We start from the raw sequence: 25,824 nt of genomic DNA on the forward strand, positions 1-25,824 counted from the left end.
GTCAGCCAGGCTGGCCAGGGAGGTCTGGCTGAGCCAGGCTTTGGGCAGCATGGCTTTGCAGCAACAAGCCTTTCCCAGAAGGGGAGTAGGCTGCAAAGCCACCCTCAGCCCATCTTGCACAGCTCGCAGCCTGCTGCCTGTCTGACATACCATCAGATCATGCACACAGAAGAACATGAACTTTTCACAGTGGCCAAGACATGAAGTGAACAGTTGCCGCACCTCTGCCAAGGAGGCTATGCAAGTGAAAACAGCTTCTACCTCCCTACTCTGAAGTGGTTCCCTTCCACAGCACAGCAACACCACATATCTGTGGGGCATGCAGTTCTCTTGTAGTTCTATACAAGCTTGAGAACTCATCTGTGAGGACTCTGCAGCAGGGTACAAAGCAGAGGCACAGTTCCCAGGCACAGGAAATGGTAAGATTTTATTCCCTTACCTCTATCTTCTGGGCCAGCAAGGAAGGCTTGAAATTTGATTTGATTACCACCTTCACTTCTAGCTTGGTCCGGCCCACCTCCCGCACCAGCGGGATCACACGGAAGGGAAGGATGATGTCCTTAGTGGTTCGGTATCTGCAGGGATGGAAGCAACAGTGAACTCTGAGAAGGAGTTAACCTCCCTTACAGTCTCAAATTGTACCACCTTCCTAAACAGGCAGCCCCTGCATACAGGGAACAGCTTAGAAACATCAGCCAGAAAGGGAGCCAATCCAGAAGAAGGCAGCAGTAAGTTCTGTGCTGCCCTAGGGCAGTGATGGTTTCTTGACTCCCACGTTTTATATCTAGTTCCTGCCAATGGCTCTGGTTCAAGGACACCAGTTTTAAGCACTAAAACAAACCCCAGATACAGCAAGGTAAAGGCTATGGAAACCCACATCCAGCAGTATGGTTGTGGCAAAAAAAACCCCATGCAGCTTGGCTTCTACCACATTTGTATTAGAAGGATTTGTGGGGCACTCTACTGATTCCACTCTGAACAGAAAGAAGGCAAGTACATATCTGTTGGGTGCTCAAGTCTGTCCAAGAGCAGCAACACAACCACAGCAGCAAGCAGATTCCAACACCAGTCTGTTCGCCCCCCCCGCACCATACCTCATGAGCTCAAACTCTCCATCTGGTGGAATGAAGCTGATGCTCCTCTCAGAATCAAACTTGCTGAGCCTCACGCACTGGTGGAAAGTGCAGTCGTCAATGGCGATTGACTGTTTGCCACTAAAAAAAATAAACATGAGAGTTAACAAGTGCAAAGCTGCAGCCCGGCTATCTTGGTGCAGTCAAAGTCTGCCCAGGCAGAAACTACTCTACAGAGCGTGTTGCCATCGCAAGTGTTCAGGAAAGGGGGAGGCAAGGAGATTTAGGGGTCAGCAGCCTCTTAGCTCAGACTTCCCTTGTTTCGTCACCACAAAAACCTTATTTCAGGAAGCTTGTTTGAAAGAATTCTCTCCCTCCTTTCCCCAAAGAGGAGAAAGATCAGAGAAGCACCCTTCTCTCACAGCCAACAACACGATCTTGGGTTTGCTTGCCAGCAGCACCTCAATACCACAAGAGCAACTGTGCCAGGCCAAGTCTTCTTGTAGCACAGTTCAGAGGAAAGAAAACACTTTCCTGCCCACAAAGCTATCCCACTGCCACATAGCCAGCAGATGCCAGGTTCAGGGTCTTCCTGTTCAGAAATCTCTTCACAGCTGTTGGTTTCCACACTGCTAGCAGGTGGTGTTATTCCAAACAGATTTGCCAAAGATCACAATATTATGTTGTAAAAGTTTATATCTCTCACTTCTTAAAAAAAAAAAAAAATCTACATAGCTGCCATCTGTCCATCAAGCGCAGCAGCCGAACCTGTCAGTGCACAGCTTGTGCTGGGTTCTCGTCTCTGAGAACACCTTCCTTGATACAGGTCCCAAAGTCAGCCAAGAATTCTTCTCAGCTACTGACAGGGACTAGAAAATGAGAAGATGGTAGCAACAGAAGAGGCAGCAGCACAGAGAAGGTGCAGCAGTGTGATATCTAGGCTGCCTCAGCTGCTGGGAGCACCAGGACAACCATGCACATGTGCTGAGACAGTACAAGCACCACAGGCAGGTTCGGCTGTCCTAGGAAGCCCCATTACCTGCACAAATGGGTTTGGCATTGCCATATACTAGATGCCAAGAAACAACTGGCAATAGCTGTCCCTCTTGGTCACCTCAACTAAATGCTTCTGCAGAGTGACAACTCCAAGCTCTTGACCACTGGAGAACCACCTAGCAAGAGTCCCTGTCCATCTTGCTTCTGTAACTCAAAAAAATAGCACATTTACAGGCAAAGGCACTGATGGCACAGAAGCTTTGGGACAGCATTACTGACTCTTCACAGGCCTACACAGATGATGTTTTCACTGGGGTATACCACTTGAGGCTCATCCATTCTACCAGCTAGATTCAGGTACAGGAAAAATGGCTTAAAGGTGACAGTGAAGTGATAGCTCTTGGCTTGGTTCTGACAGAAAAGGCAAATAGCAGCTCAGCTCCACTTAGAGGAACCATCATGGAAAGTGTCTGAGATTCAAGTTACATGCACAAGTCGCATGAAGCAAGAGACAGGGAGGACAGCAGACAACCAAGAGAAACATAGTTGAGTTGCAAATGGTTAGTGACAGAAAAGTGGCAGTCCCTTTCCTTTTAACCCCTCACCCCAAGCAGGAAGAGACATAAGACCTGTCTTCAGCATCAATGTGGGTACTGACCGAGGTGCAGCTGGGAAGGGAAGTGGCTGGGCACCCAGAAGGGATGAGCCTCCCAGCCACAGATCACCTGTGTGTCAGCAGAAGAGGCTCACCCAGCATCTGTCAGCTGTTCCAGTTCTGGGAACAGTTCAGGTAGAGCAGGCTGTGGTTAGAAGGGTTCCTTTGTTGCTCTTTGGGAGCACTACTAATGCCTCCTATGAATAAAAGAGTCTCTGTACCAACTAGAACTGCTAGAGACACAAGTTCTGGGAAAATCCATCTTGAGTGTTTCCAGCTGCAAGAACTCCACACTTCACAACACGTTTGAATCTTAACACTTGAAGAGCTGTAGAGAAGCCCTTTGTGGAACCCCTCAGGCTGGTAGCTTACATAACAGCTGACCTACCCAGAGAAAAGTTAGCAGTAACATCTGAAGGCAAGAAGAGATTAGCTTCATCTGTCAGATCAGAAAAGCTGCTAAGTGCTGCCCTTTTACAAGAGTCCCTGGTGGCAAGTGGCTTTTACCCCAATGCCTCTTACCTTTTCCCCGTTTCATCCGCAGTCCCTTTGCCCTGTTTTTCAATGACTATCTTGTCATTCATGCCAAACTTGCACTCTGGCATTCCACTCAGGTAACTCTTCATCACCACTCTACCAGAGACATGGGCACTCAAAACTTGACCTGGTGTAGACAAGACCACAGTTCAGAACACTTACACAAGTCCCACTCACAAACCTTGAAGGGAAGGAGGATGCCAGCTGCGCATCTTCTGCTTACCCTGGGGGGACATCAAGAGATTCACGCTCTCCAGCACATCAAGAAACAGTTCATTGCGACGATATTTGATCCCTTCACGTCTCCATCCAATCTGTCCAGTCACCTGGCTGGTGATTTGGGACTGCTCTTCCTTAGTCTGAAGTAAAGAAATGACATCTTAGACCTCTAGATAAACTTATATCAACTCAAAGACTAGGAAAGCTTGGTCTAAATCTAAGAGCCAGCGCTTGCCATTTATTATACACAACTGCTTTTAACACTTAGATACAGGTGCTGTCACACCCCACCCTGCCATGATTTGGTCATTTGCTCCCCAACACAGCAAATCCTATGCCTGATTAAAAACTGGTCATAACGCCAGCAGGAAAGGTTCTTCCATTTTGTTAACTAGTCCACTAGGCTACACATAGGTGCAACAAGGCATGGGCTCCACCAACGACCTTTAAATCATGTCTCAGACTGTCACATCCATCCATGTTAAGCACAGAAGCAGCTGACAGTCCAGTTCACACCCTTATGAGCCATGAAACCCTAGGACCACAAGACAGCTGGTCCCCAAGGACTGTTTCTTAATGACTTCAGTCATTAGAGTTACACAGCAACGCTAACCTAACACTCACCTAACGGTGTCTGGACTCTCAGCCTCCTGAGAGCACTAAGGACTGTGTTGAGAGGCACTGGGAGGTTTCCTACCTGATGCTACAGGCGGGGTCCAGTCACACGCAGAAAGAAGTAGATGTATAGCAGCAAGTGCGGCGCACACAGGGTTAACAGGCAAGCAGGTCAATAGCAAGAAAAGGGAGGAAGGGAGAAAGAGGCAGGTTAGGCTTAAGGCTACCTCAGGACAGGAAACAAAGCAGGTCAGCTCATCATTAATTAGGCAGCTAGTTAGCACAAACAAGATGAGGGCTTTGACCTTCGGTTTCCCTCAGGAAACTCAGCACCCCTAGCAACGAAATGGCTTTTCAGACTTGGGCCATTATGCACCACCCAAATATAAGGTACAGCAGAGGCAGTGACAGACAGGACAAAGAGCGCTCCCAATAATGTTCTACACAGAGTGGACTCATGTCACTGTTCCTAAAGCAAGCCCAGGATGTTTACCATGGCACAGATACCCAGAGTAGGAGAAGTACAAGGCAGCCAGGACTGCAGGCACCTTAAGACTGGGTCCTGTATAAAAGTTTTATCCTTGTTAATTTTGCCTCTTCCACAAAAACGACTGCAGAAAGTGGGTCCCGCCCCAGCAGCCTTGCCCTGGGCCCACAGGGTGGCAGTACATGATCTCAGCTTCCAACCAGCAGTGCCTTGGTTTCACAGGTGCTCTTGCTGCAGTCACTCTTTGAGCAACCAGAGCCACTATAGTAACATATAAGAGGCAGAGCATTTTATACCCCCTGGGAGCTGCCTGGGTACTTGCTCAGTGCAGCACAAAGTGCCTCCCTTGTCTGTGCCACAAAAAAGCCTCCTTATCTGCCTTGTTCAGTGCTTTGTGCAGGCTTAAAAGGAACGAGAGGCACACAGAGATATAACACCCAGTTCTCTGGCTTCCAAAGGAACACTGATCATGTGCTGATGTTCCCATCTCCTGCAACAGTGTCAGTGCCATGAACCTCTACTGATCACCACAGAAAGTGATCAGATGGATCTGAAAGCAGATGCCACAGGAGAACTGAAGCTGAGATCACCCAGCAGCAGTCCCTAAGGTTGGGATGGAAGGCACCTGGGTGCGAAATTTCTCAGGACTGGGAGCTTCCCTGAGCTGGACAAGTCAGCTAAAACGGGACAAGAATAGCCAGCTTGTTGTACCTGGTTGCCAGCACGCTGCCTAGGCTAAAGGCAGGCAGCTACCAGCAGGTCTCCTGGGCTCCAGCAGCTGGTGGCCCTCTCTCCACCTTCAAAAAGTAACACTAGTGCATTAGCACTAAGTTATGTCTAAGGTGTGGAGAAACACTGTAACTAAGAGTTGTCCAACTCTCACTCTCAGAAAGCACTTTGGGAGGAAGGAAGTGTAGACAGATGCAGCCAGGATTGGGAGAGCTGAGAACTGAGCACACAGAGCACAGCCCCACCTCGAGGATAAGAGCAGGTTTAGCCTCTGCTGGAGCAAGGTTCCTGAGACAAGTCCTACGTTAGTTCTGATACAGGGCCCGCAGTCCTGAGATTTGAGTACAGGGCTACTTTGTGGGCAAGAACTAGGAGTGAAATCATGTTGCACACCTGTACATCACACTACCCCATGCCCAGAGCACAGGAGTACTTCTCCTGGCAAGCAGCACAGCAGTATCAGATCCACTTTTGAAAAAAAAAAAAACTAAAGCACATCTTTTATTCTGCAACCACTAGCCCTGGAAAGACCACTGAAGCCAAACAGGGTGGGCATTCAGAGGGCAGCAGCTCAGTACACCTCAAATCTTTCATTGAGAGCAAAGTCAATTGAGTAGAGTTTGGAAAGTCCACTCTAACTGCAGATTTTGCTCCTTAAATTTAGCAGAACACAAGTCGAAGGAAAGCACCATCACAAACTAAGCAGGGATAAGGGAAGAGAGATGACAGACCACCCAGTCCCAGATTTTGGCCCTAGGTACATGCCAGAAGCTGGATCTAAGTGAAGGAGCTGTTGGAGGCTAGATGTGCCAGAGGGCAGACAAGTAAACATGGCAAGTGCTGTTTCAAGTGCTGCCCTGCCATACTGTGCTTGGAAAGGATTATTTCTGGTTTTGAACTGGACTGCAAAAACTTCCAACATAGAGCAGAATAACTGCTTACTTATGAAAAGCTGTAGTCCGAAACTCTTTGTAGGGGAAGGACTAAACCTGCTGTTGAACGCAGCAAGATGCTGTGACAGTGGTTTGCACACAAACAGCACAGAAGTTTTTAAAACAGAAAAAAGAATAAAAAAAAGAGCAAGGGAAGGAAGTGAGGGTGGTGGTTAGTTCTGAGTTTTTCTAGGAGCAGGAGCTGACTCAGCTATCTGGAGTGCTGACTGCCCAAAACATCAGATTGCAGAAGGCCAGAGGGATTTACATTGGGGCTGGGGGACTGAGACCAGATGCACTCGCATCTGGCTACTGATACGTGCATGTTCTCTTGCAAAACACTGTCTGCTCTTCTAGCAGGAGATATATTGCTCAGGGGCAGTTTCTCTCTCACATTCTGCAGAGACACAGCTAGCCTTGCTACTAGTAGATTAAAAGTTTAAAAAGGGGTTCTTGGGAAGTCAGTGCTGATGAATGGAGTTGAAGCAGAGCCTCCAGAGACTTTGACCTCTGCTTATCCTTAACAAGGACAGCCGCCCTGCAGGCTCTTGTTTAGCACTTTGCTTCTGTTTGTACTGTGGGGCTGAAGTCTCACCCAGATCTCTGCTGCACAGAGCTTCACTACAAACTGACTCTCAGCTTTTCTCCTAACTCACCTGCTACACAGGGAAAGGTCAGAGTTTTAGGCTAAGTCCTCATTATGAGTTGCACAGCTGTGTCAGATGACCAAGGTGAGCAATACCCCTTGGGGATAGAAAAACCAGTGACTGTAACAGTCCTTTGGTTTCAGATGTTGAGCATGAGTTGTCCAAGATGGGAAGCCTCGTTTTGAGGACTGTAGCAAGATTAGAGCTAGTTTAAAAACATTCCTAAGAACAGTCCAATTTAGGTGTCTTTTTCCCCATGTGTCCTTTACCTCCTACCTCCACGTAAACTCTGTTGCAGGGTTTAATACTGTGTCAAACGCACAGCAGAGATTCTCATCTCCAACATGATGAAGCTCAGACTGCACTGATGCTGCCTGTAACATCTTTGCACATCGGCAACAGAATAACATCAGCTTCCTGACTGACAGCAAGATTCACAAGGCTGAAGAACACTGTGTTACAAGGCAGGCACCAAATCCTGACAGCTCAAAGCATTAAAGGCTGGCGGAGAGCTGACCTGCTCAGTGAGATTTAAACAGGAGAACTGCTTCTGGTTCAGCAGGTATATTTGTTTATCCTCTGTCAGAAGCTGACACAGAGCAGAGCCTGAAGTCAGCAACCATTTACATGCAAGGGACCGGCATTATCCTCACTCAGGGCCCTTCCTCCCACATCTTACCATGCACCAGGGAACACGAGGTCACACAAGCACAGAGACACCTAGAATGAGATGTCACTGAACTACATCCCTGCCGGGGTGTTCTCAGTCTACTTGGGCACCTCCACTCAGCACAGGTCAAATGCTTAGTTGGTAATTAAAACTGTACTTTCTTGAATGGGCTTACAGAAAATTAACCAGCAGAGCAGTGCTGTACACCAAAATTCCTCTGGTTACCTGACTCTTGATGCCTTGCTGAGTGATGAACGTCTTCAGGGCCCCTGTTTCAGAGTTCTGAGGATAGCCAAAGTCCAGGATTTCTACAGAAGTGTAAAAGAAGTTTAGTTCAGAGCTGCAAGGTATAAACATACCAATCACACTAACCACTCCTATAAGGAGGGAGCCAATTGGTGCATGGAAGGTGCTTACAAATTAAATTTCTGGATAAGCTGCTGGAGCATTCCTTACCAAGAGGATAATAAACCAGCCTTGCTAAATTGACTTCTCTGTGCAATATTTTGGAGAGAAGGGGTGATGGAAAGCTGCCCAACTGAACAAATTTGGTGCTTTTTTAAATACAGTTGCACTTCAGGAATAAAGATCAACTAGACTAGCCATGTGCTCAGGCCATACTGAGGAGTTTTCCCAAAACAAACAAACAAAAATACACCATTCAAGGGACAATACAGAGGGTTTATCCAGGAGCAGAACAATCTATCTTTGTAGCATTTTCTTTAGGTTTCGATTTTTTGTACAAAGATGTAATAAAAATCAAAACCTAAAAAAACTCAACCCAAACCAACCAAACAAAAAAACCAGCAGAGTAGTGGCATTTCAGGATGATCAGTGTGGAAGAAAAAGAGAGGTTAACCACAGACAGCTAGTGCACTTAACACCCACTCCCCTCAAAAAGGAAGGGAACGACCACAAGAGGTCTAGAGAGGGAAGGGAAGGCCACTAACATGAATACTGAGGAACACAACACTGGTAGGTTTTGATCTCACTGTGCCTACTGGGAGACAGCAGGGACTGACCCAAGACAGCCCAATAGCAGCCTCTTGTTGTGCCCAGAGGGAACAGAGAACTCATCAGTCACTGTGACCCTTGACTAAGAATCCCACGTGTGGTGCCTTGTCTGGAAAACAAACTGAAGCATAACTAATAAAAAAAATGCCTATGTTGTGCAAAACAGGGAGAGCTCAAGGCCAATCTCCACAGGCAAGCTGATAGCACGAGCAGCTGAAGGGACACTCTCTTATTTTGTGGTGAAATTTGGAGCTGTATCACTGAGGGACGTGAGGGTGGAACAGAGCAGGTTGGGTCTTATTAGTTTCCTTCTGCCTCGGAACTGCCCCCAGGAAGCAACCCAAGAGTGGCAACCAACCCCAGCCAGCCTGAGGTGACTGTTACAATACAGAGGTACAGCCACCTGGGCATCAGCCGGGATGGCTGCCCTCAGGGATGCTAATGACAGCCCTCTTTAATGATCTCTGTGTGATGACAGCCCTACATCTGCACAGGATCCGCTCAGAACCTGGGGTTCAGTACCAGCTGCCTCATTTGCTCGAGTGCACAGCTCCCAGCACTTCAGCAAAGCAAGCCACAACCCACACAGGGCTACAGGCTTGAGATGTTATCTGCACTTACAATACAGGTGGTATCAGAAAGCAGAATAATTTTGAACTCAGTCACACATGTTAAAAATACTTCAAGGATTATTACTATATCAAACTAAGCTAAGTGTTTTAGAATGGCCAAGTGCAATATCATGTAACAGACAAGGGAAACATCTCACCATCCAGTAGCTCGTAGATCAGCACAAAGTTGTTCTTTATGTTCTCCTCACTGATCTTCCCGAAGTAGGCAGTCATCACGTCACACATCTTGTAAAGAAACTCGAATACCATGGCAGCGTTGACATTCTGCTTGGTGACAGCAGCCAGCCAGATGTTGGAACGTTTGACATGGAAGAAACTTGTGCGGGCAATGTTGGTGACAGGCGAGCGCACCTGCTGCCGTGCGTGGATGACATTGACGCGGAAGGCGTCAACAGCATTCCGCCTACGAGATCACCAAAGATAAGTTAGTGCAGTGTGCATGAAAACACGCTGGTTGCACAGTTCTGCTTATGTGATTAATCAGACACTGAATTACAAACACCAAGCTCACTTAGGAAGGGTGCCTGGGGATGTCTCTAAGAGGGAGAATTGAAGGCTCTGAGCAGAGTTAGACATTAAATTCTGCACAAACTAAAGAAGGGAGAGTGCTACTGATCTCTAAGGAGCTATGGACTACAGTGCAACTGTAGTCAGAAGGAGAAGCTAACACCCATCTGCAGTCAGATGGCAAAGGAACCTTCCTTTTAATTAGTTTTGCTAGTGCTCCCAATTGATTGCCATAGCCAGGAACAAACACTGTAGCAGGTTATAGCTTAAAGAAGAGCCCAGTTTTGACCAAACACCTAGTTACTGTCTAGTCTGCATGCCCAGGCCTTCACATTCTTGCCTCAAATCAAGCTGTAGTCTCCCAAGATATTTGTTGACGGCAGTTCCTCCCAGACATACCAAGGAAAAAAACAGCAAAACCTACCTGGGTCAACCTGACAGTCAGTGCCCAGGTACACTGTGAAAGGGAGCACTGGTTCCCAGATCCACCTCACCTCCATACCCCAGGCACCACAATGGACAGGCTCAAAGCAGCAAGCAGGACTAGGAACACTTAGGGTTTTCCACTCACATGTCCTCTTGAGCCTGCTAGGCTTTAGAACAGGTCTCTTGCAAATGGACTTAGGGTCTCCACAGTGCAATGTACTCATAGCACCGCATGACATGCACTGGGTGGTCCAGTACTGTTCACGGTGAAGAGTTTCTGCACAGTCCCAAAAGGGTGCTGTGCAAGCTTCCCTGAGTTGCTGCCATCTTTAATCCAAACTGTCTGTACAGTAGTGACATGGACAAAATCCCTGCAGGGTAAACAGGGATGCCAGAGCGGCATCCTGGATGCCAGCTCTCCTGCACTAGAGTTTCCTTATCTCATAGCTACAAGTCAGGATAAACTCCCCAAATTAAGTTAAAGTTCATCAATCTTCAGAAGACAGGAAGGAAGCCTGAGTGTTTTATATGACAAGACTGAGACTTAAATCAATAACCAACACACCAAGCTCAGACTCATCTAGTTGTGCTTTATTAATTCATACTCTTAGAGACTGCAGAACAGCAGGTCTTCTGACTGCAGCATCAAGGCCACCGTACTGATAACACAGAACCACGTTTGAGCGCAGACAGTAATAATGTCCTTGCAAGCAAGAATACAGGCATAAAAATGCTCATAAGCACTGAGGGTTGTCAACAATCCAGCAGACAGTTCCAAGTCTGAAAACAAAAGATACTCAAAGGAAAATATGCCACCACAGCAGGTGTTTGCTCCTTGAAGGTCTGGGTACATATGCAGAAGCTTTATCAGTTAACACATTTCCCCATAAGCAAAATTCTGGCCTTCAAATACTTCTCAGGTTTTATTGCTCCAGAAGGTTTCCAGGTTTGAGTTAATATTACTTTCTTATGGAAAAATGTAGAAATTAAATTTAATCTACTAAAAAATAACAGTATCTAAAAGCCCCACTCCTCCCCTCCAGAAAGCCTTGCAAGGAAAGTTCAGCTTGTTCTGGAGTGTTAGCCCTCCCAGCCTCAAGTTCTAATCCACTAGAACTAGTACCAGAACCAGACTGGTGGACACTAAAGGAGAAGCCTCGGGTCGGTGAAGCTTTTCTAGTGCACCAGCTGCCCCCTGTGCCAGTCGTGGCCTACCACGCGTCTCTTACCTATTGCTACAGCAGCCAATGAGATGGGATGGACAGAAATGGCGCCAGCGGAGAAAGGAGTGACAGCAACAAGAGAAAGGGTTAGAAACACACACACAAGGCACAATGAATCCAAAGAGATAAGGAGAGACCAAACAGCACCCCCACCCCCTGCTCCTGGGCACAAAAGGCCAAGGTGTATTGGATGGACAGTAACAAGCGGTGGCAGCAATGAAGCCATCGCGAGGCACAATGCTGACATGCCATGGTCAGGCCACCAGTGTTGACAGACTTGTGTTCGGTTAAAATTTAGAGCTAACCGGGTGTTTAGTTCAGATGAGCTGCATCTGTATCACATCAGTGATACCCAGTCTGCTCTGCTAACTCATGTGGGAGGTCTTGGAGGGGAAAGAACCCCAAAGCCTCAGGCTGAGGCATCACCTGGGGACCGCAGAGTATCAGGTATCTTCTTCCCAGTCTGCCTCAGAAAAGGGCTGTAAGCCTGAGAGGGCATTTCTATGATAGTATTTCTTATTTGAAGCTGTTTGGGTTAATGCCTTCTGGCTTAGTCCAGCCAACAGGAAATACAGCAAATCTGATAGCGCTGGAGCACACCTGGAGAGATACAGCACATCCTGCCGATCCAGACACTGCTCTATCCAGCTTGCACTTTTTCCTTAAGGATCAAGACCCATGAAGCCAAACTGATGTATTAGAAGCTCAGAAACCAAACGCCCGTTATGTTTAAAATGCATACAGTTTGTCGTGTAAGCTGCTCAGTTTCAAAAAGCTGATTTTTTTTAAATAGCTGCATTCTTAAATACAAGTAGGTTCTCCCAATGACCACGTCGTTGAAGAAAAAGGCACTTTCAGATTGCAGTATAGCCCTTTGTGGCATCCTAAATTAAACGCATAGTGCTTTGCCTTTTTTTTTTTTTAATTATCAAGAGGCTGCTTATGCATGCAGCTAGCTGCTGTATGGACAGATGCGCTACATGCACTAAAGCCATTCTAGGCTGCAAGCAAAGAAAGTCTAAGTTTTGTGGTACTTCTGCTTTTAACAAAGTCAAGGGAAGGGTTTCTTCATTGACCATCACTTTGCTCATTAACATTTGAGTTAGCATGTGCTTATATAGACCCTTAAACTGTGGAAGGTGAGGGATTCTCATAACCACAGTTTAGCCTTAAATCTCTCCCAGCCCAAGTTGAGGCTTCAGAATGTCAAAGGCAAGTGCCAAGACCAAGAAGTCTTAATGGTCAATCACTCAGAGCCCACAAGAAGACAGGCAGCAGCTGTTCTCATTTCCCATTCATTCTACCTCCCAACAAACCAGATGGACTCAGCCCTCAGCACTTCAGACCTGTCGTTTAGGAATTAAAAACTGTAGCATACTCCAGAAGTCTAGCCACCTGGTTATTTGGTTATAGACAGAACTCCTGTAAAGTTGAGTATGAGATACAGTATCACAGCTATTCCTTTCCCTTCCTCCCTCTGAAGATTAGGATAGTAAAAAAACTTAAGTAGACCTGGTACTGATGTTAGTTCAAATTAGGAAATGGCAGCTACCCAACTCTACTTGCTTGCTATGGAGCTGAAATTCTCGGTTACTTGATTACACCACAAGATGAGACATAGCCATTTTAAGACAACATTTTTAATAAGATTACACATCTAAAAAGTTGCACACCAGGTGTCAAGGCCTGTTTCAGAAGGACTCCAACACCTTGGGGAGTGAGCTTGGTTAACAGCCAGCACAGCTCCACCAAAGTCACAAGACTGACACCTTCACAGAAACTGAATGACGGATTTCACTCAAAGGAACATTGACTCCTGAAGTCCTAGAGAAAACAACTGAATTTTTTTTGGCATCTTTTGCCAAATGAAGAAGACAGGATCAGGCAGGAAATCCCATTTTCTAGTTTTGCATGGCCAGCTGGCACAAAGTACTTGATCACATACTGAACAAGTCACTCACTTTGCAAGAGGAATGAGCCACAATAAAAAGCAATAGAAGATCACTACATTAAAAATAACTGCTTCACTCTCCAGTTTAAAGGGCATTCTGGCTGTGGAGATGTACATTAAAAGGCCTTGTTGAGTAAACATGACTTCAAGCACAATGCTATCTAACTGGTTTCAGTTTGCAAGCCACAGGAAAAAAAAAAAAAAAAACCTTGTTGCCAGAAACCACAGTAATAGAATCCCTAGCCTTGCACACAAGGTTTTCTCAAAGTTTGTCAATAATCCAGCCTGGTTTATTTCAGTCACTGTCATGCCTATTAATGAGGGGATCTTTACAAAGTCAGATTTGGCTCTGAAGAGCTCCAGCTAACAAATATTAAAGAGTTAGTACAACCGAGGAGCAGTAAAACCTTGTAGGCAGCAGTGTCCTGCTTCAGAAATACAAGGCTTCCTTGCTTCAGTTCCATGTGGAAGATCTGGAGTAATTCAGCCAACCTCAGAACAGCTACTTTACTCTGACTTGGTTTGACCTGGAGCAAATCAGGAGCTATTTAAAGCACATTAGGGGAAGCCTTACAACAGACACCATGCTGACTGCTACTCCATCAATGAAATAGTGCAAGCCTTGACTAGTGACTATTCTGCCTCAATTTTTAACCTCCACTAGACAATCCATAACCAGAAGAGACACATTCATCAGACCAGCGCAGTCTGAAGCAGATTGGCTTCACAGTTGTTGTTCTTTTTAATCCACAGCAACCAGTTATTTCACAGCAGATCCGACTGCTACTCATTGTGCAGACCTGATACAAACTATTTTTTTCCCAAACTGGTCAGAAGGATCTCTCTTTTTGGACTTGGAATTAACACCTATCACAGTCCTGCTTCCATTAGCTATGTTCTGACTCTGTTAAGTTCAATTACTAGCTTCCACCTAATGCCTAATACTAATGAAAACCCACAAGGAAGAGTAATGTTGTGCAAGTATGCCACTTAAGGTTTTCAGTCCAAGCAGCACTTGATATCAGGTTCTTTACAGCACTATCCACTGCCTATGACACCAAAGTTTAATAAAGTTCCTCCTGGGAACTAGTAGCCTAAGGATTGTACAGATCCAATCAAAGGGAGCAACATAACACTTCTGTAAGTGCAACGAGACACCCACAATCTACTGAAGGCTTTCAGTACTTCCCACAACTTTAATTACCCAATGAATGTAACCTTTTATAAACAAGGCTGCCATACAAAGCTGGGGGACAGAATGCCAGTTTTAACAAGACTGCTTGCAGACACGGCTTTCCAAATGTCAAAGACTATAGACGGTCTTCTGCATGCCTGTACTTGATGCTAGACATCTGCACTGGAAACCAATTCAGGGCCCTGGTTATAGTGCATGGCAGACAGTTACCACATCACCACTCCTGTAAAGTTTTAACAATTACAGACTCCTGCAGTGGCAGTCTATGTTGCTGAAGCATTTGGACTAACAGCCAGATCTCTACCATTCAAAAGAAAGTCCCAGGTTTACCTGCAGGCCATCCTTTACTATCATCTGTAGGTGACCAGGGCTTAACTTTTTTTTCCTGAACTAAGCCAAGAGCAGCAAGTAGAGTTGCGGTCTTACATGCATGCACAGCTAATGCAGAACAAAGCAGCTCTGGGTTGTCATCTGCAACAAAATGAGACACAAATGCAAAAACCAGGGATGCAACAGAAGCACTTACCCAATGTCATCCCGGTAGACTCGAGAGATTAAAACCTCTCCTTTGTGATTATAGATGAATAAGCCTCCGATCATGGTGGAACTTTAGTCTCCTCTTCCCATGTTGCTTAAGACCTGAAGCAGGAGAGGACATACACATTAGCAGGCTGCATGGCAACAAGCAGTATAGCAGGTACAGACTTCAGCACCTGCTGGCTACTAGCCAGGACACAGACACCTTTTGCCACACACATCTGAAACCAGAAGACAATTCTTCCAACACCTGTGGCAGTGAGGACCTGAGAGCACACATCTTGATGCCACAGGACTAATGAGCTCCAGCAGATTGCAGGGAGGGACAAGCGGAGGGTACACTCAGACGTATTCCTGGAAGTCTGATGGCCTACTTCACCTAATTTATCCAGCCAGGTTCGCACATGGCTGAGACCCAGTAGCACAGCTAGAGAGTCAGGAGCAGCTCAGATGCTGGAAGTGACTGCCTGGCTCATGCTTACATCCTGGAGAGTACAGAGCTCCTTACTTAAAAAGAACTATTAGAAACAGAGTTTTACTTTGAAGCCGAGGGAAGCAGCCTAATTGCTGCAGTTACAGATTATACCTTTTGATCTGCTGGGATTTTATATGGAAAAGTGTGCTCCCAATGCACAGTACAGACTGTGTGTACCACAACAGACCCAAGCCCTAACCACACGCCAGTCTCTCCAGACCAGCGTTCCTTCACGTTTGCTGCAGAACTGCCCCTCAGGGACACGCGATAACAAGGACTCAATGCAGAAGCCCACTGAGAACAAACTGCCTTGTTCCAGACCTAAGGAGCCACCACCAGAATTGTGACAGAGGCCCAGCTGAGTGATCTCCTGAGCTTGTCTGAAGCAACTGAAGAGCCCAGGTCTAGGTGAGGACATACAGCTACCGTGCATCCTGTAACATGTTGGGCTCTGAACGTGACCGCAATTTGTAGCTAGGACTGGGGCTTTAAATTATCACCGAAATGGATGCAGGTTTATTTCTCATTCCATTCATCAGCATGGATGGATTGAGCCTCAAGTACCTGCCCTAGCCCTTGAATGTGAGGAAAAAAATAGGCCTGGAACTACAATCAAATCGCAGACCCTTTATTTCTACTATAAAGTGTCTATCTTCCCAGTGACCAAGATAAAAATCAGATGTAATTCATTGTTAGTCATTTTGCATGCAGTCCATACAAGTGTTTGAGATGTCACCAAGCCTGTCGCTATATGGCAGGGCATTCTTAGCAAGCACACCTTGGTTTATTGCCAATTTTAGAGAGCTTTCATATAGCACTGCTGCAGCCTTTGCTGATCCTCAGCAGCAGTACTAACACTTCAGAGTCCAAACTGAGAGTATCTAGGCCACAAGGTGCCATTGGAACAGGAGGTCTCAACAGCAACCCACATAAAATGGGAACTAGCACCTCAGAAGTTACCCTCTTCAACAGCTCCTCTCTTTCTTCAAAGGAAAGTTGCTTTGAGAGAGCTACAAAGCTGGTAGACATTACTGACACAGAAGACTTTTTTTTTTTTTAAACACACAACTACTTCACCAGATCCCACTCCTGTAGTCATATGCATTCCTGTTCACTTAGGTCCAAGTCATAATACCCACTCTAGCAACTGTTTGGTTGGCTTAGTCCAGAGAAAAGCGCTACAAATGTGACACGGCGAGCCTTGTGACTAGGCCTGGGGACAATCATGTAAGTATTTCTTAGCTTCAACCCTGCAGAGCACTAGATAACCAACCATCTCAACACTGCTGTTAGGGTGGGTTAGTCTACACCCTCTTGTCTGGGGTGGGTGGAAAGGATAGGGAGAGGCCAGCCCAGAGGCACGCTGACAGGGACACGATACCGTTTACCCAGGAACACGGCAAAAATGAAGTTAGAGTGACCTGGCCTCAGATCGTCTCAAAGGTCAGAAAAAAAAAAAAAGAATACAAAAAGCAAGACACATGTCAGAAGGACAAAATGACTCCCAGGGCAGAAACCTGGACTATTAAGAGTAATGTATCCTCTAAAAGTCATGTTCAGGAAACTAAAGTAGCTGCCTATTTGAAGGAGCTACTGCAGACATGAGTCCTGTGCTAAAACAAGGTGTATAGTGCAGCCACTACTTTTAATTTCAGAAAGACAAAAAAGAAATTTTAAATTCCATAAGGTTTTACACCAACATTTTTAGCTACACCTAATGAGTCCTCAGAGAGTACTATTACACATACTTCTCTGCTATGGGTCTTCAGTTACCAGATGGCTGCTTCTGCTCATTAAAAGGAAAAAGAAGCAAAAAGTTGGTTAAGTCAAAATAGTGAGAAACAGACAAGCAGTTTTCCCAAAGCTCAGTATTGAGTTTCCTGGCTTTTACTCCCACCTTCTGCTGGCTGAGTGTCTCTGGCTATTAAGACACTGCCTCCTGCCACTTGCCAGTGGCTTTGCTTGGCACTGTCATCAACACTTTGATGTCGGAGGCTCCATCTAGCACAGAAACAGTTTTCAAATCTGTTTTACTTCCACTGTCATTAGTGACACTCTGTAACTTCAGGACACAACTATTTAATTTGCCTCCAGGGTAAATCTCTGTAACCAAACCTATAAAGACAGAGGCAACAGAGAGTCTACCATGTAGCAACAGTGTGAGAAAAGCCGCCTGCGGCAGCTGTTACAGGTAGGGGACCAAGGCTGCACAGTGTGACCAGCAGCAAGGCCAGCATCACCTCACCAGAAGACAGAGACAATCTGACAGTCAACAGACCAAAACCAGGACACTGTCCTGACAGGCATGCAAGGCTGCTAAACCCCAAAACATGGCAAACCTCTGTTTGAATACAGTTACCCAACAAGTCTAGCAGATGCTGAGGCTGTAATTCAGTAAACATTTGAAATGTCAATCACACAGAACAAATTATAAAAAAAGATAAAACCATTATGACAATAAAAGCAACTTGCTGCCTTGCTCTAGGAAATTCTTCCCTAATTAGTATTTTTTCATTCCAGACAAAAGACAAGGATGACTTTTCAGACCACTCCAGTGCTTGCTGGCTTCCACATTCAGACACGGACCATTGCTGCCAAAGGTGAAGAAGAGTTACTGCATCCTCTTTAAGACTTACACTGTATAGAAGAATTTCCTGGAAGCTTACGCAACTGGTCAAAGCTGGATCATATGAATCCCACAAACCCTTTCCAGAAGATTCCTAGAAAGCACAGTCTAGTCTTAAAAAAAAAAAAAAATAATAAATCTCCCTCTTGGGTTTTAATGCTGCTTAAGTTATTTGTTCCACTATTTTTAGCATAGAGGAAACACCTGCTTTGATGAGCAGCAGGATCAGACACACAGCACATACCAGACAAAGCACCTTGCTAGCACAAGCCAACTGCTTTCTGAAAAACCCTTGAACAGAATATATACCACATTTCTATAACACATGTAGAAGACCACTGATCAAGCTTCAAGCTGGAAATTAAAAGCATTCTCTTAGGAAGATCTACACACTTAAACTGTTCATTGAGATAGTGAGGCTATGCTACATTAGAACATATTCTGTAATGGCTTCACTTAAGTTACAGGCAAAAATATCGGTACTTTAATTGCATCACAGTACTAGGTAGCAGTCAACTGCTTGCTTGCATACTAGTAAAAACATGTTAGAGGGAGAGTAGATACAGCACGATCCAAGCACTTTTAGTCTTTAAAAAGAATTCTTTGTCAATGCAAACAAATGCCAAACTTATTCTTTATACACACTGGGAGCTGAGTCCAGGTTTCACTTTCCACACCCAGTCAGCTCCTAACCAAAGTGGCTTCATTTGTGCAGCCAAGAGGCAGACTGAGTCATGCTGCAAATCTGTTAGTCCAGTGACTTGTCTATGACACCGGCAATGAAGGGACAGCCAGATAACAGCAACAACAGGTCAAGAAAACACTCCCCAGGAGAAGCCCCTGCAATGGCTTGTTTATTTAAGAACCCTCAATGGATCTCTAAAGCACTTGCCCATTTTCCTCTCAAATCTCTGCATCAGCAGCACCATATGGGAAAAAAAAAAAAAAAAAGAAACTCTACAGTTTTATAACCACAATATAAAAAAGCCCTACTTTTTTAACCCTGCTTTTTCTTTCTTCCCCCAGTTTTGTCTAAGGGCCTCAAGTTCACTTACAGGAAGCAGCACTGAAGAACGAGCCCCCATTCTCTATCTCCTCTTATCACCCTCACTACCCCTTCCCCAGATGCAGTGTTCCGACCTTACCCAGTTGCTCTTCACAAGGAAATCACTTCATGCTTTCGTCTTTCTCAGTGTCTTCCTCTCAACATTTTCCTTCTGGAAGTGAGTGCAAAACTGCACAAGTTACTCAAGATATAAGCAAACCATGATACAGACAATAATATAATCATGCATATTCTCCTTGCATCTTTTCCTAGTGGTTCTCAATATTTGAGATCATCAGGCCTCTGTGGCAGTTGAAGGACACACACTGTATAAACCTCCTGCCGCACTCCCACCTAATGATACTGGGAACCAATGAGGTCTCTAGCACACAAGGTTTTTAACACAATCATAAGCAGATCTTCCTTGCTCTGCTCGACATCTGCAGTACAGTATCTTGAAGAGCTCCAAGCACCACAAGCATAGATAGCACAGGGGCACCAACACAGCTCGCAGCATGTTCGGCTGGGTGCAGTGCTGCCGTCTCAGTCAGCTTCAGTAAGCATGCCCACCATGGAAGTTCAGGGAACACTGACAATGTTCCAGTCTTCCACTCAAGCCTTGCGTTACACCCTCCCCGCTACAGAGGAACTTCCATCAGCTAATGGGAGCATGTCCACACAGCTGGAAACTCAAGAGGTAGAATGACTGGCCCAAAGATATATGAACAGATGAGAGGAAAGCTATACAAAGGGCAGCATGCAAGAGAAAGTTGCTTAAGGCTTAGCAAGAAGAATGGCTCTTTAAGATGACAATGGCTCTCCTTGAAGTGGCTGCAGTGAAAATAAGCTGGCTTTGTTTTAACCCTCATTTGTGCTTCAGCACAAGTTTCACAGATATCAGTTTCAACTATTTCAAAAGAACACTGCAAGGAGAACGACATTTTTAGTGGCACAGTTTAGAGTGGGTATGATCTTCCACACATTTTTAAATAATGAATAGTTTTCTTTTCATATTGGCTTCGGAAATTAAAGATCCTAGTGCTTGCAACGGTTAAGAAGTGCAGGGAACAGAGCTCAAATTAATCTGAGGCTGACATTCAGTGACTCACGACTGCTGCAATCAGAAGGACTCAATAAGAAATCCACCACAGGAGATGGGTTCATCTGCTCGCTGTGCACAAGCAACATGACTCAGAAATCTTCCTAGTACCAGCATTGCTCAATCAGGCCCCAGTGACTCATCCTGCTCCTCTCCACAGCCGGCCTTTTCTAGGGAGCTCGCCCTACACTGGTTTTGAGTCTCCTCGGGCTACTAGCTCATTGCAAGACACAGCCTAAGAGCCAAGCCCAATGCTGCTTCAACTGTTTATCACTAAGTGCCTGCAAACTAAGATGACTCTAGCTGAAGTCCTTGGACTAATGGTCCATCAAGTGCATTTTCAAAGCTTTTCAGCTCTGCTCCTTCTGTTTCACTACCTTGAACATATGGTGACCTGCTCCACACTGCTGGCTACAGCCCCCTTTTCTAGTTATAGTATGGATGGATTTATTCTAGTTAAAGTACAGAGAAGATGGACATGTATGTTGAATTCCCACCGCTTGGTGACTAATCACCTTAAATTAAGACCAACAGTCCTCTCCCAACACACTCTGAATCCTTCAAGCAGCCAGCTACTGGTGCAGGAGCAAGATCTAACACCTAAGTGCTGCTCCTACCAATGCCTACTGCCAGTATGCTTCCTACTCTGTGGCAAAGGACTCGCATTCCCATATACTTCTATTTCAACCCATAAATAGAACACAAAAGGACTGTGAAGAGCACCATACACAGATAACATTCTCATACACACTTATAAACCCAGTAGGAGTTAAGGCTACATGGAAATGCATTTTCACTCAAGTGAAAAATGAGAGCATCAAGATAAAGCTTTATAGTGATTGTGGCAAAGTTATAACATTAAGACAGCCAACCACAAAAAAAAAAAAAAAACAACAACAACAAAAACCAATGCTACATATATAAAAACAAAATGCTGGGATGCGGATTTGAATGCATTTTCAGTAGTTACGTAACTGAAAAGCAGCAGGATTAGCTGGACCTACAGTGACTGACATGGTAACACGCACCTTGTAAAAAGAATCAAGCACGCTCCTCTCAAATCACGCCACTGCTCGTGCTGTGCAGAGGACGTGCTTTAGGGAGCGTCCCTCTCTCAAACCATCATAACACGTCAGACCAAGCCCCAGAAGCCAGTCTGCAGCAGTTCAGCTGCAGAGCGTAACCAAGAGAGTCCAGAGAGAGGTAACACACAATAAAGCACAGTATCTGAAAACCTGCCTCTGTCCATCAATTCTGTTATAGATGGAAAATACTCATTTTAGTAGGTCTGACCTAAGGACAGGTGGTTCTTCAGAGGCCATAAGACTGTCCTTTCAGACCTACATTGTGCCACATGCCAGGAATGTGTGGGTGCAGCCAATAGTACAGGCTCAGACAGCAGGATCCTGCTGCTGGGCTGTCAGTAGCTTCACATATTCTGGGATGCAACAGGTGGCTGAACTGGGAGCTACACAGTGAGATGATGCAGTAAACCTGCACTTAGTGAGTGGGGTTTCAGCAGTTCCCTCCTGCTGCATGTAAGAGCCCAGCCTCCCATTTCCATTGCCTCTTTGTGGATTCCAGCCTAGAACAGCTGTACAAAAAAAGGACAACATGCAGCGTGGAGTTTTCTTAGACTAAACACACCAGATATAAGGAGGGGACTAACAAGGACAGTTTGTTCTCTCTGTAGCCGTTTGTCTGTATCTGCAACAACTCTTCCAGAAACACCACAGCAAACAATACCAATTCTCCAGCCGTAGTCCAGTGCATTAGCCTCTTATCATCTCTCAGCATCACATCAGTAACAGAACACCAGTTTAGTACAGCAGTCATCTGTTCATTAGGGTATGAAAGACAAAGCTGAATGCCAGCCTCAATCCCAGATATACACAGACATTTAAACAAGTGATTTTCTACAATACATTTGTCCCACGTTACACGATGTAGACCATTAATCCTTCTCTGCAGGAGCAATGCTAGCTTCAACCTACACCACAAACTTCAGAACACACTTGTCTGCCTTTTGTAACTGAATTTGCACAAATGAGAACAAAAAAAAAAAAAAAAAAAAAAAAGCTGATCTGTTCAAATTCACCACTCAGGAAAAACAGTGAATTGTTAGTTTTTTTGCAGTGGCAGGAGGTAATATGGCTGCAGTAACCACAGCTTCACATCCAGGCAAGAGATGCTTGTTCTAGCCCTAAAAGAATGAGGTACTGTCTGAAGGAAACACATCATCAGCAACATGTCTGCAGCCTAACAGTACCAGAGCCACCATAAACTTTGAGTATATATTGGTATTTTTACCTCAGGAAAGAGCAAATGCAGTTTTCCTGATAATGCTGAGCGCCTTTGTTCATTAATTTTAAAAACACACCTTCAGGATCAGCTGTAGTTTACCAAGCCTGCTCTGCGGGTGCTATTCTCACTACAGAGATACCTCTCCATAAAAGAGCTTTAGCATCACAGGTGGTGAAAACAAGCATGTGACATGGTCTGCCATTTACCTTCAGCTCAGCCTCCAAGGCTTGATCAGCAGAGCTGAGGGGACTCTTGCTCATCTCTAATGCCATTTTGGCCACAGCCTCATAGTGAGACAAGCTGTTGGCATTATTGACTTTCCTGTGCCATCAAGTACAAGATACGAATAAACACGAGATGATCAGTGGTGAGCCCAAAACCCAGCTGCTCTGGGCTTTGTCACTCCCATTTTAAGCAGCTAAAAGCTTCCCACAGCACAGCCACCTTTTTGTTTGAAGGAAGACAGGAATGTTCATTAATCTACACAGCACATCTAGGAAACAGCAACCACAAGTTAGCTCATAAGCTGGTGCAAGGCAACCAACCCATTTAGTACTCTATTAAAAGAAAGTTTGGGTTCTGACTTAACAGTAAGTAAGACTTCTGTGCATTAATGAGCTTATCTAACTAAGTAGTTCAAGGTACATTGGCTGCCAGAGTTCTCATCCAGGAGGAAACCAGGAGAGCTCCTGAAGCTCCCACCCAGAGGACTGAGAGTATATCACCAACTGCAATGATTTCTGCATTCCAGAAATCAATATGATCTTGGACAAGTAACAGCAGTTGAAGCAGGAGGGGGATTAGTGAGGCTGCTCTGGCAAACAGGACTTTCAGAAAACCAGCCCTTTCAGGCCAGTGCTAGCCATTGTCAAACCAAAAGGCTTAAGGCTTACAACAATGTCATGACTCCACCAGCTAATCTGAGCATCTAAGCTTTGCTTAGAGGGCTGCATTAGTCACTGTCCAGGAGGCCATGGCTCCACTTGATTTTAAACAAGAGTAGCTGCAATCACTTCATCCTGGGGAAGACAGGCTGCGTAATTTAATTAAGAGGCAATACCGTGAGCTAAAGAGCTACTGAGATAAACCCATCAGTTTCAGAGAAACTGTTCCTATTTTAAACCCAATCCCATAAATCCCCATAACCAGTGGGCAGGAAGAAGAGCACATCCAGCTCTTAGCAGGCTCTCCTCCTACGGGCTACTTCTGCGTGTAAGACTGCACACAGCCAGTCTAAAGAACAGCAAGAGATAAGTCCTGACACAGGGAAGCACAAGAAGCTCCCTTACTTAACACGCCTCTCCACATGATTCTGTGTCTAACCTTATCTGAGCAGCCTCAACGCCTTCCTCTATTTCTACCAACTCTTCCAAGGCAGTTTTGAAGTCAGTCAGAAGCAACTTCCACTTGCTTTTCACTCTTGAGCTAGAAACCTGAACAGCTACTTGCATTCTATTGATCTTCTAACAGCAGAGGTTAGAGACAAGGACTGCAGCCTGAGTAAGAGCTTGTATTCTGCGGGCCAGTGATGTTCTGGGTGCCCTGACTGGCCAGCGTTTCTCTCTGCTGTCACTGTGAAGGAGATCACTGCCATTTCACATTCTGTGCCTCAGCCTGCAAGTTTTCAGCTGAGCTGCCCACCTCCCGCTGAGATCAAAATAATATACAGCTTGCTGGTAACTTTTGACTCTGTAGGTTGTTCACAAAAAGAGAGAGGCTGACTTTGCCATACACGCCAGTTATATTCAGGCACCCCAGGCTGCACTTCTGTCCATCCTCCAATTAACCCCCAAAACAGCCTTTAAATACTCTAATGGTCTTTAGTAGTATCAGCTTAGAAAAACAGTACAAGACGTTGTGCCGCAAAAGACAGTTTTAGCTTTATGATTTCTTGATGCAGGGATGAGACAAGGCAAGTTTAATGAGGTTCACAGGAAGTTTCTTTACAAAGCCTGTTCTGTTTAGTGATAGTTCCCATTCCATGAAAAAAAGAGATACTATCAAACCAGAGTGCATTTCCAGTTATCTGTCCTTTAAAGAACTCAAGATGTAATCCTTCACAGCTTCCAGACTCCACTCTTCAAAGGCCAGAATTGTGCTCTCTCAGGAGGAGGAAGACGACAGCCATAACAACCTTCAAGGATATCTCAAATGCTCTCCCTGGGAGAAAACATGGCCAGTTTGCAGCACAAAGAACACCAGATACCTTTGTCACTAGATGTCAGTAACATGGCACTTCCTATAGAAGAAAAATAATGTCTCCCTTCTGACAGGGAAAATAAGGAAGCGGGCAGTTTGGCAGCATCTCCTCACATAGATTGTCCCTGAAGCAAAACTCACAGGGACAAGCACAGCTTTTACTACAGCAAAAAACAGCAGCTGCGGCTGTGACAGCATTTAAGCAAGTATTGCCCAAGACACCCCACGAGCCTGTATAGTTAGAAACCTGCAATACCTGGACTTCTGAGCCGCAGAAGCCATCCAGACTCACCTATCTGGGAAAGTTCCAGGCTTGGATTTCGGCAGCCTAAGGCTAAAGCTTGACAGCAGCTTTGTCATACTAAAGCAAGTAGAAAACAGAACGTGGAATCACATAACTTATGTGGAGAAGACTGGGCTCAAAAGTGAGTCATTTCCTAGTGAGGAGAGAAGTCAACTGCAGTGGATGATAAGCACGGGTCTCATTTCCTGAGCTTTACTGAATCCAAAAACAGAACCCAGGGAAGAACGGAAGAGCATCTGGAAGAGCCATTGGACAAGAGCCCGTTTTAAGCCTCAGAACCAGCACAGCTCAGCATCAGTTCTGCCTCAGCAGGTTTGCCGGGGGGAAGCTGGAGGCTGCCAGCCATGACCTCGCTAATTCCCGTTCATGTCAGTAGTCGAGACAAATAATTTTAGGTGAAGCTCCTGCCCGATCCGAGCGGGAGACCTTTGCTCGGGCTGACCTGGCACAGCGGAGCGGGCCCTTCCCAGGCGGGCTGTGCCACCCGGGTATGCCAGCGAACAGCCCAGTAACAGAAACCGTTAATAAACCCCCTCAACCTCAAGCAACGTGCAGGCAGGTTACCGAGCTCCGGTGGGGCTGGGACCGCCCGACACCCCCTGACCAGGGCTGATGGAACCCCCGGCAGCCCCACCTCACTCCCGCACGGCTCCGCGGGCAGCCCCGCGTCCCTCCGCAGGGGCAGCCAGCGGGGACCCCGCCCTGCAGGAGAGCCCCCCGAGCCTGT

General features: G+C 45.8%; 1 protein-coding gene across 2 annotated transcripts in view; it reads right to left on the bottom strand.

The window, feature by feature from the left end:
• The window catches only part of AP2M1 (adaptor related protein complex 2 subunit mu 1), a 28,207-nt gene that overhangs the window by 2,114 nt on the left and 269 nt on the right, over nt 1–25,824 (bottom strand). The window contains exons 2-9 of one of the 2 annotated variants that reach the window (XM_065844526.2): nt 19,292–19,363; nt 15,035–15,147; nt 9,344–9,609; nt 7,786–7,868; nt 3,485–3,620; nt 3,247–3,388; nt 1,095–1,214; nt 440–575 (exon numbers count right to left, since the gene is read on the bottom strand). In XM_065844526.2, the coding sequence (XP_065700598.1) occupies nt 440–575; nt 1,095–1,214; nt 3,247–3,388; nt 3,485–3,620; nt 7,786–7,868; nt 9,344–9,609; nt 15,035–15,108 (957 nt within the window). In that variant the 5' untranslated portion in view covers nt 15,109–15,147; nt 19,292–19,363. The remainder of the gene's footprint in view (nt 1–439; nt 576–1,094; nt 1,215–3,246; nt 3,389–3,484; nt 3,621–7,785; nt 7,869–9,343; nt 9,610–15,034; nt 15,148–19,291; nt 19,364–25,824) is intronic. The other variant, XM_065844525.2, reaches the window with a different exon arrangement.

This window comes from Patagioenas fasciata, chromosome 9 (assembly GCF_037038585.1).
Source record: "Patagioenas fasciata isolate bPatFas1 chromosome 9, bPatFas1.hap1, whole genome shotgun sequence".
Taxonomy (NCBI): Eukaryota; Metazoa; Chordata; class Aves; order Columbiformes; family Columbidae; genus Patagioenas; species Patagioenas fasciata.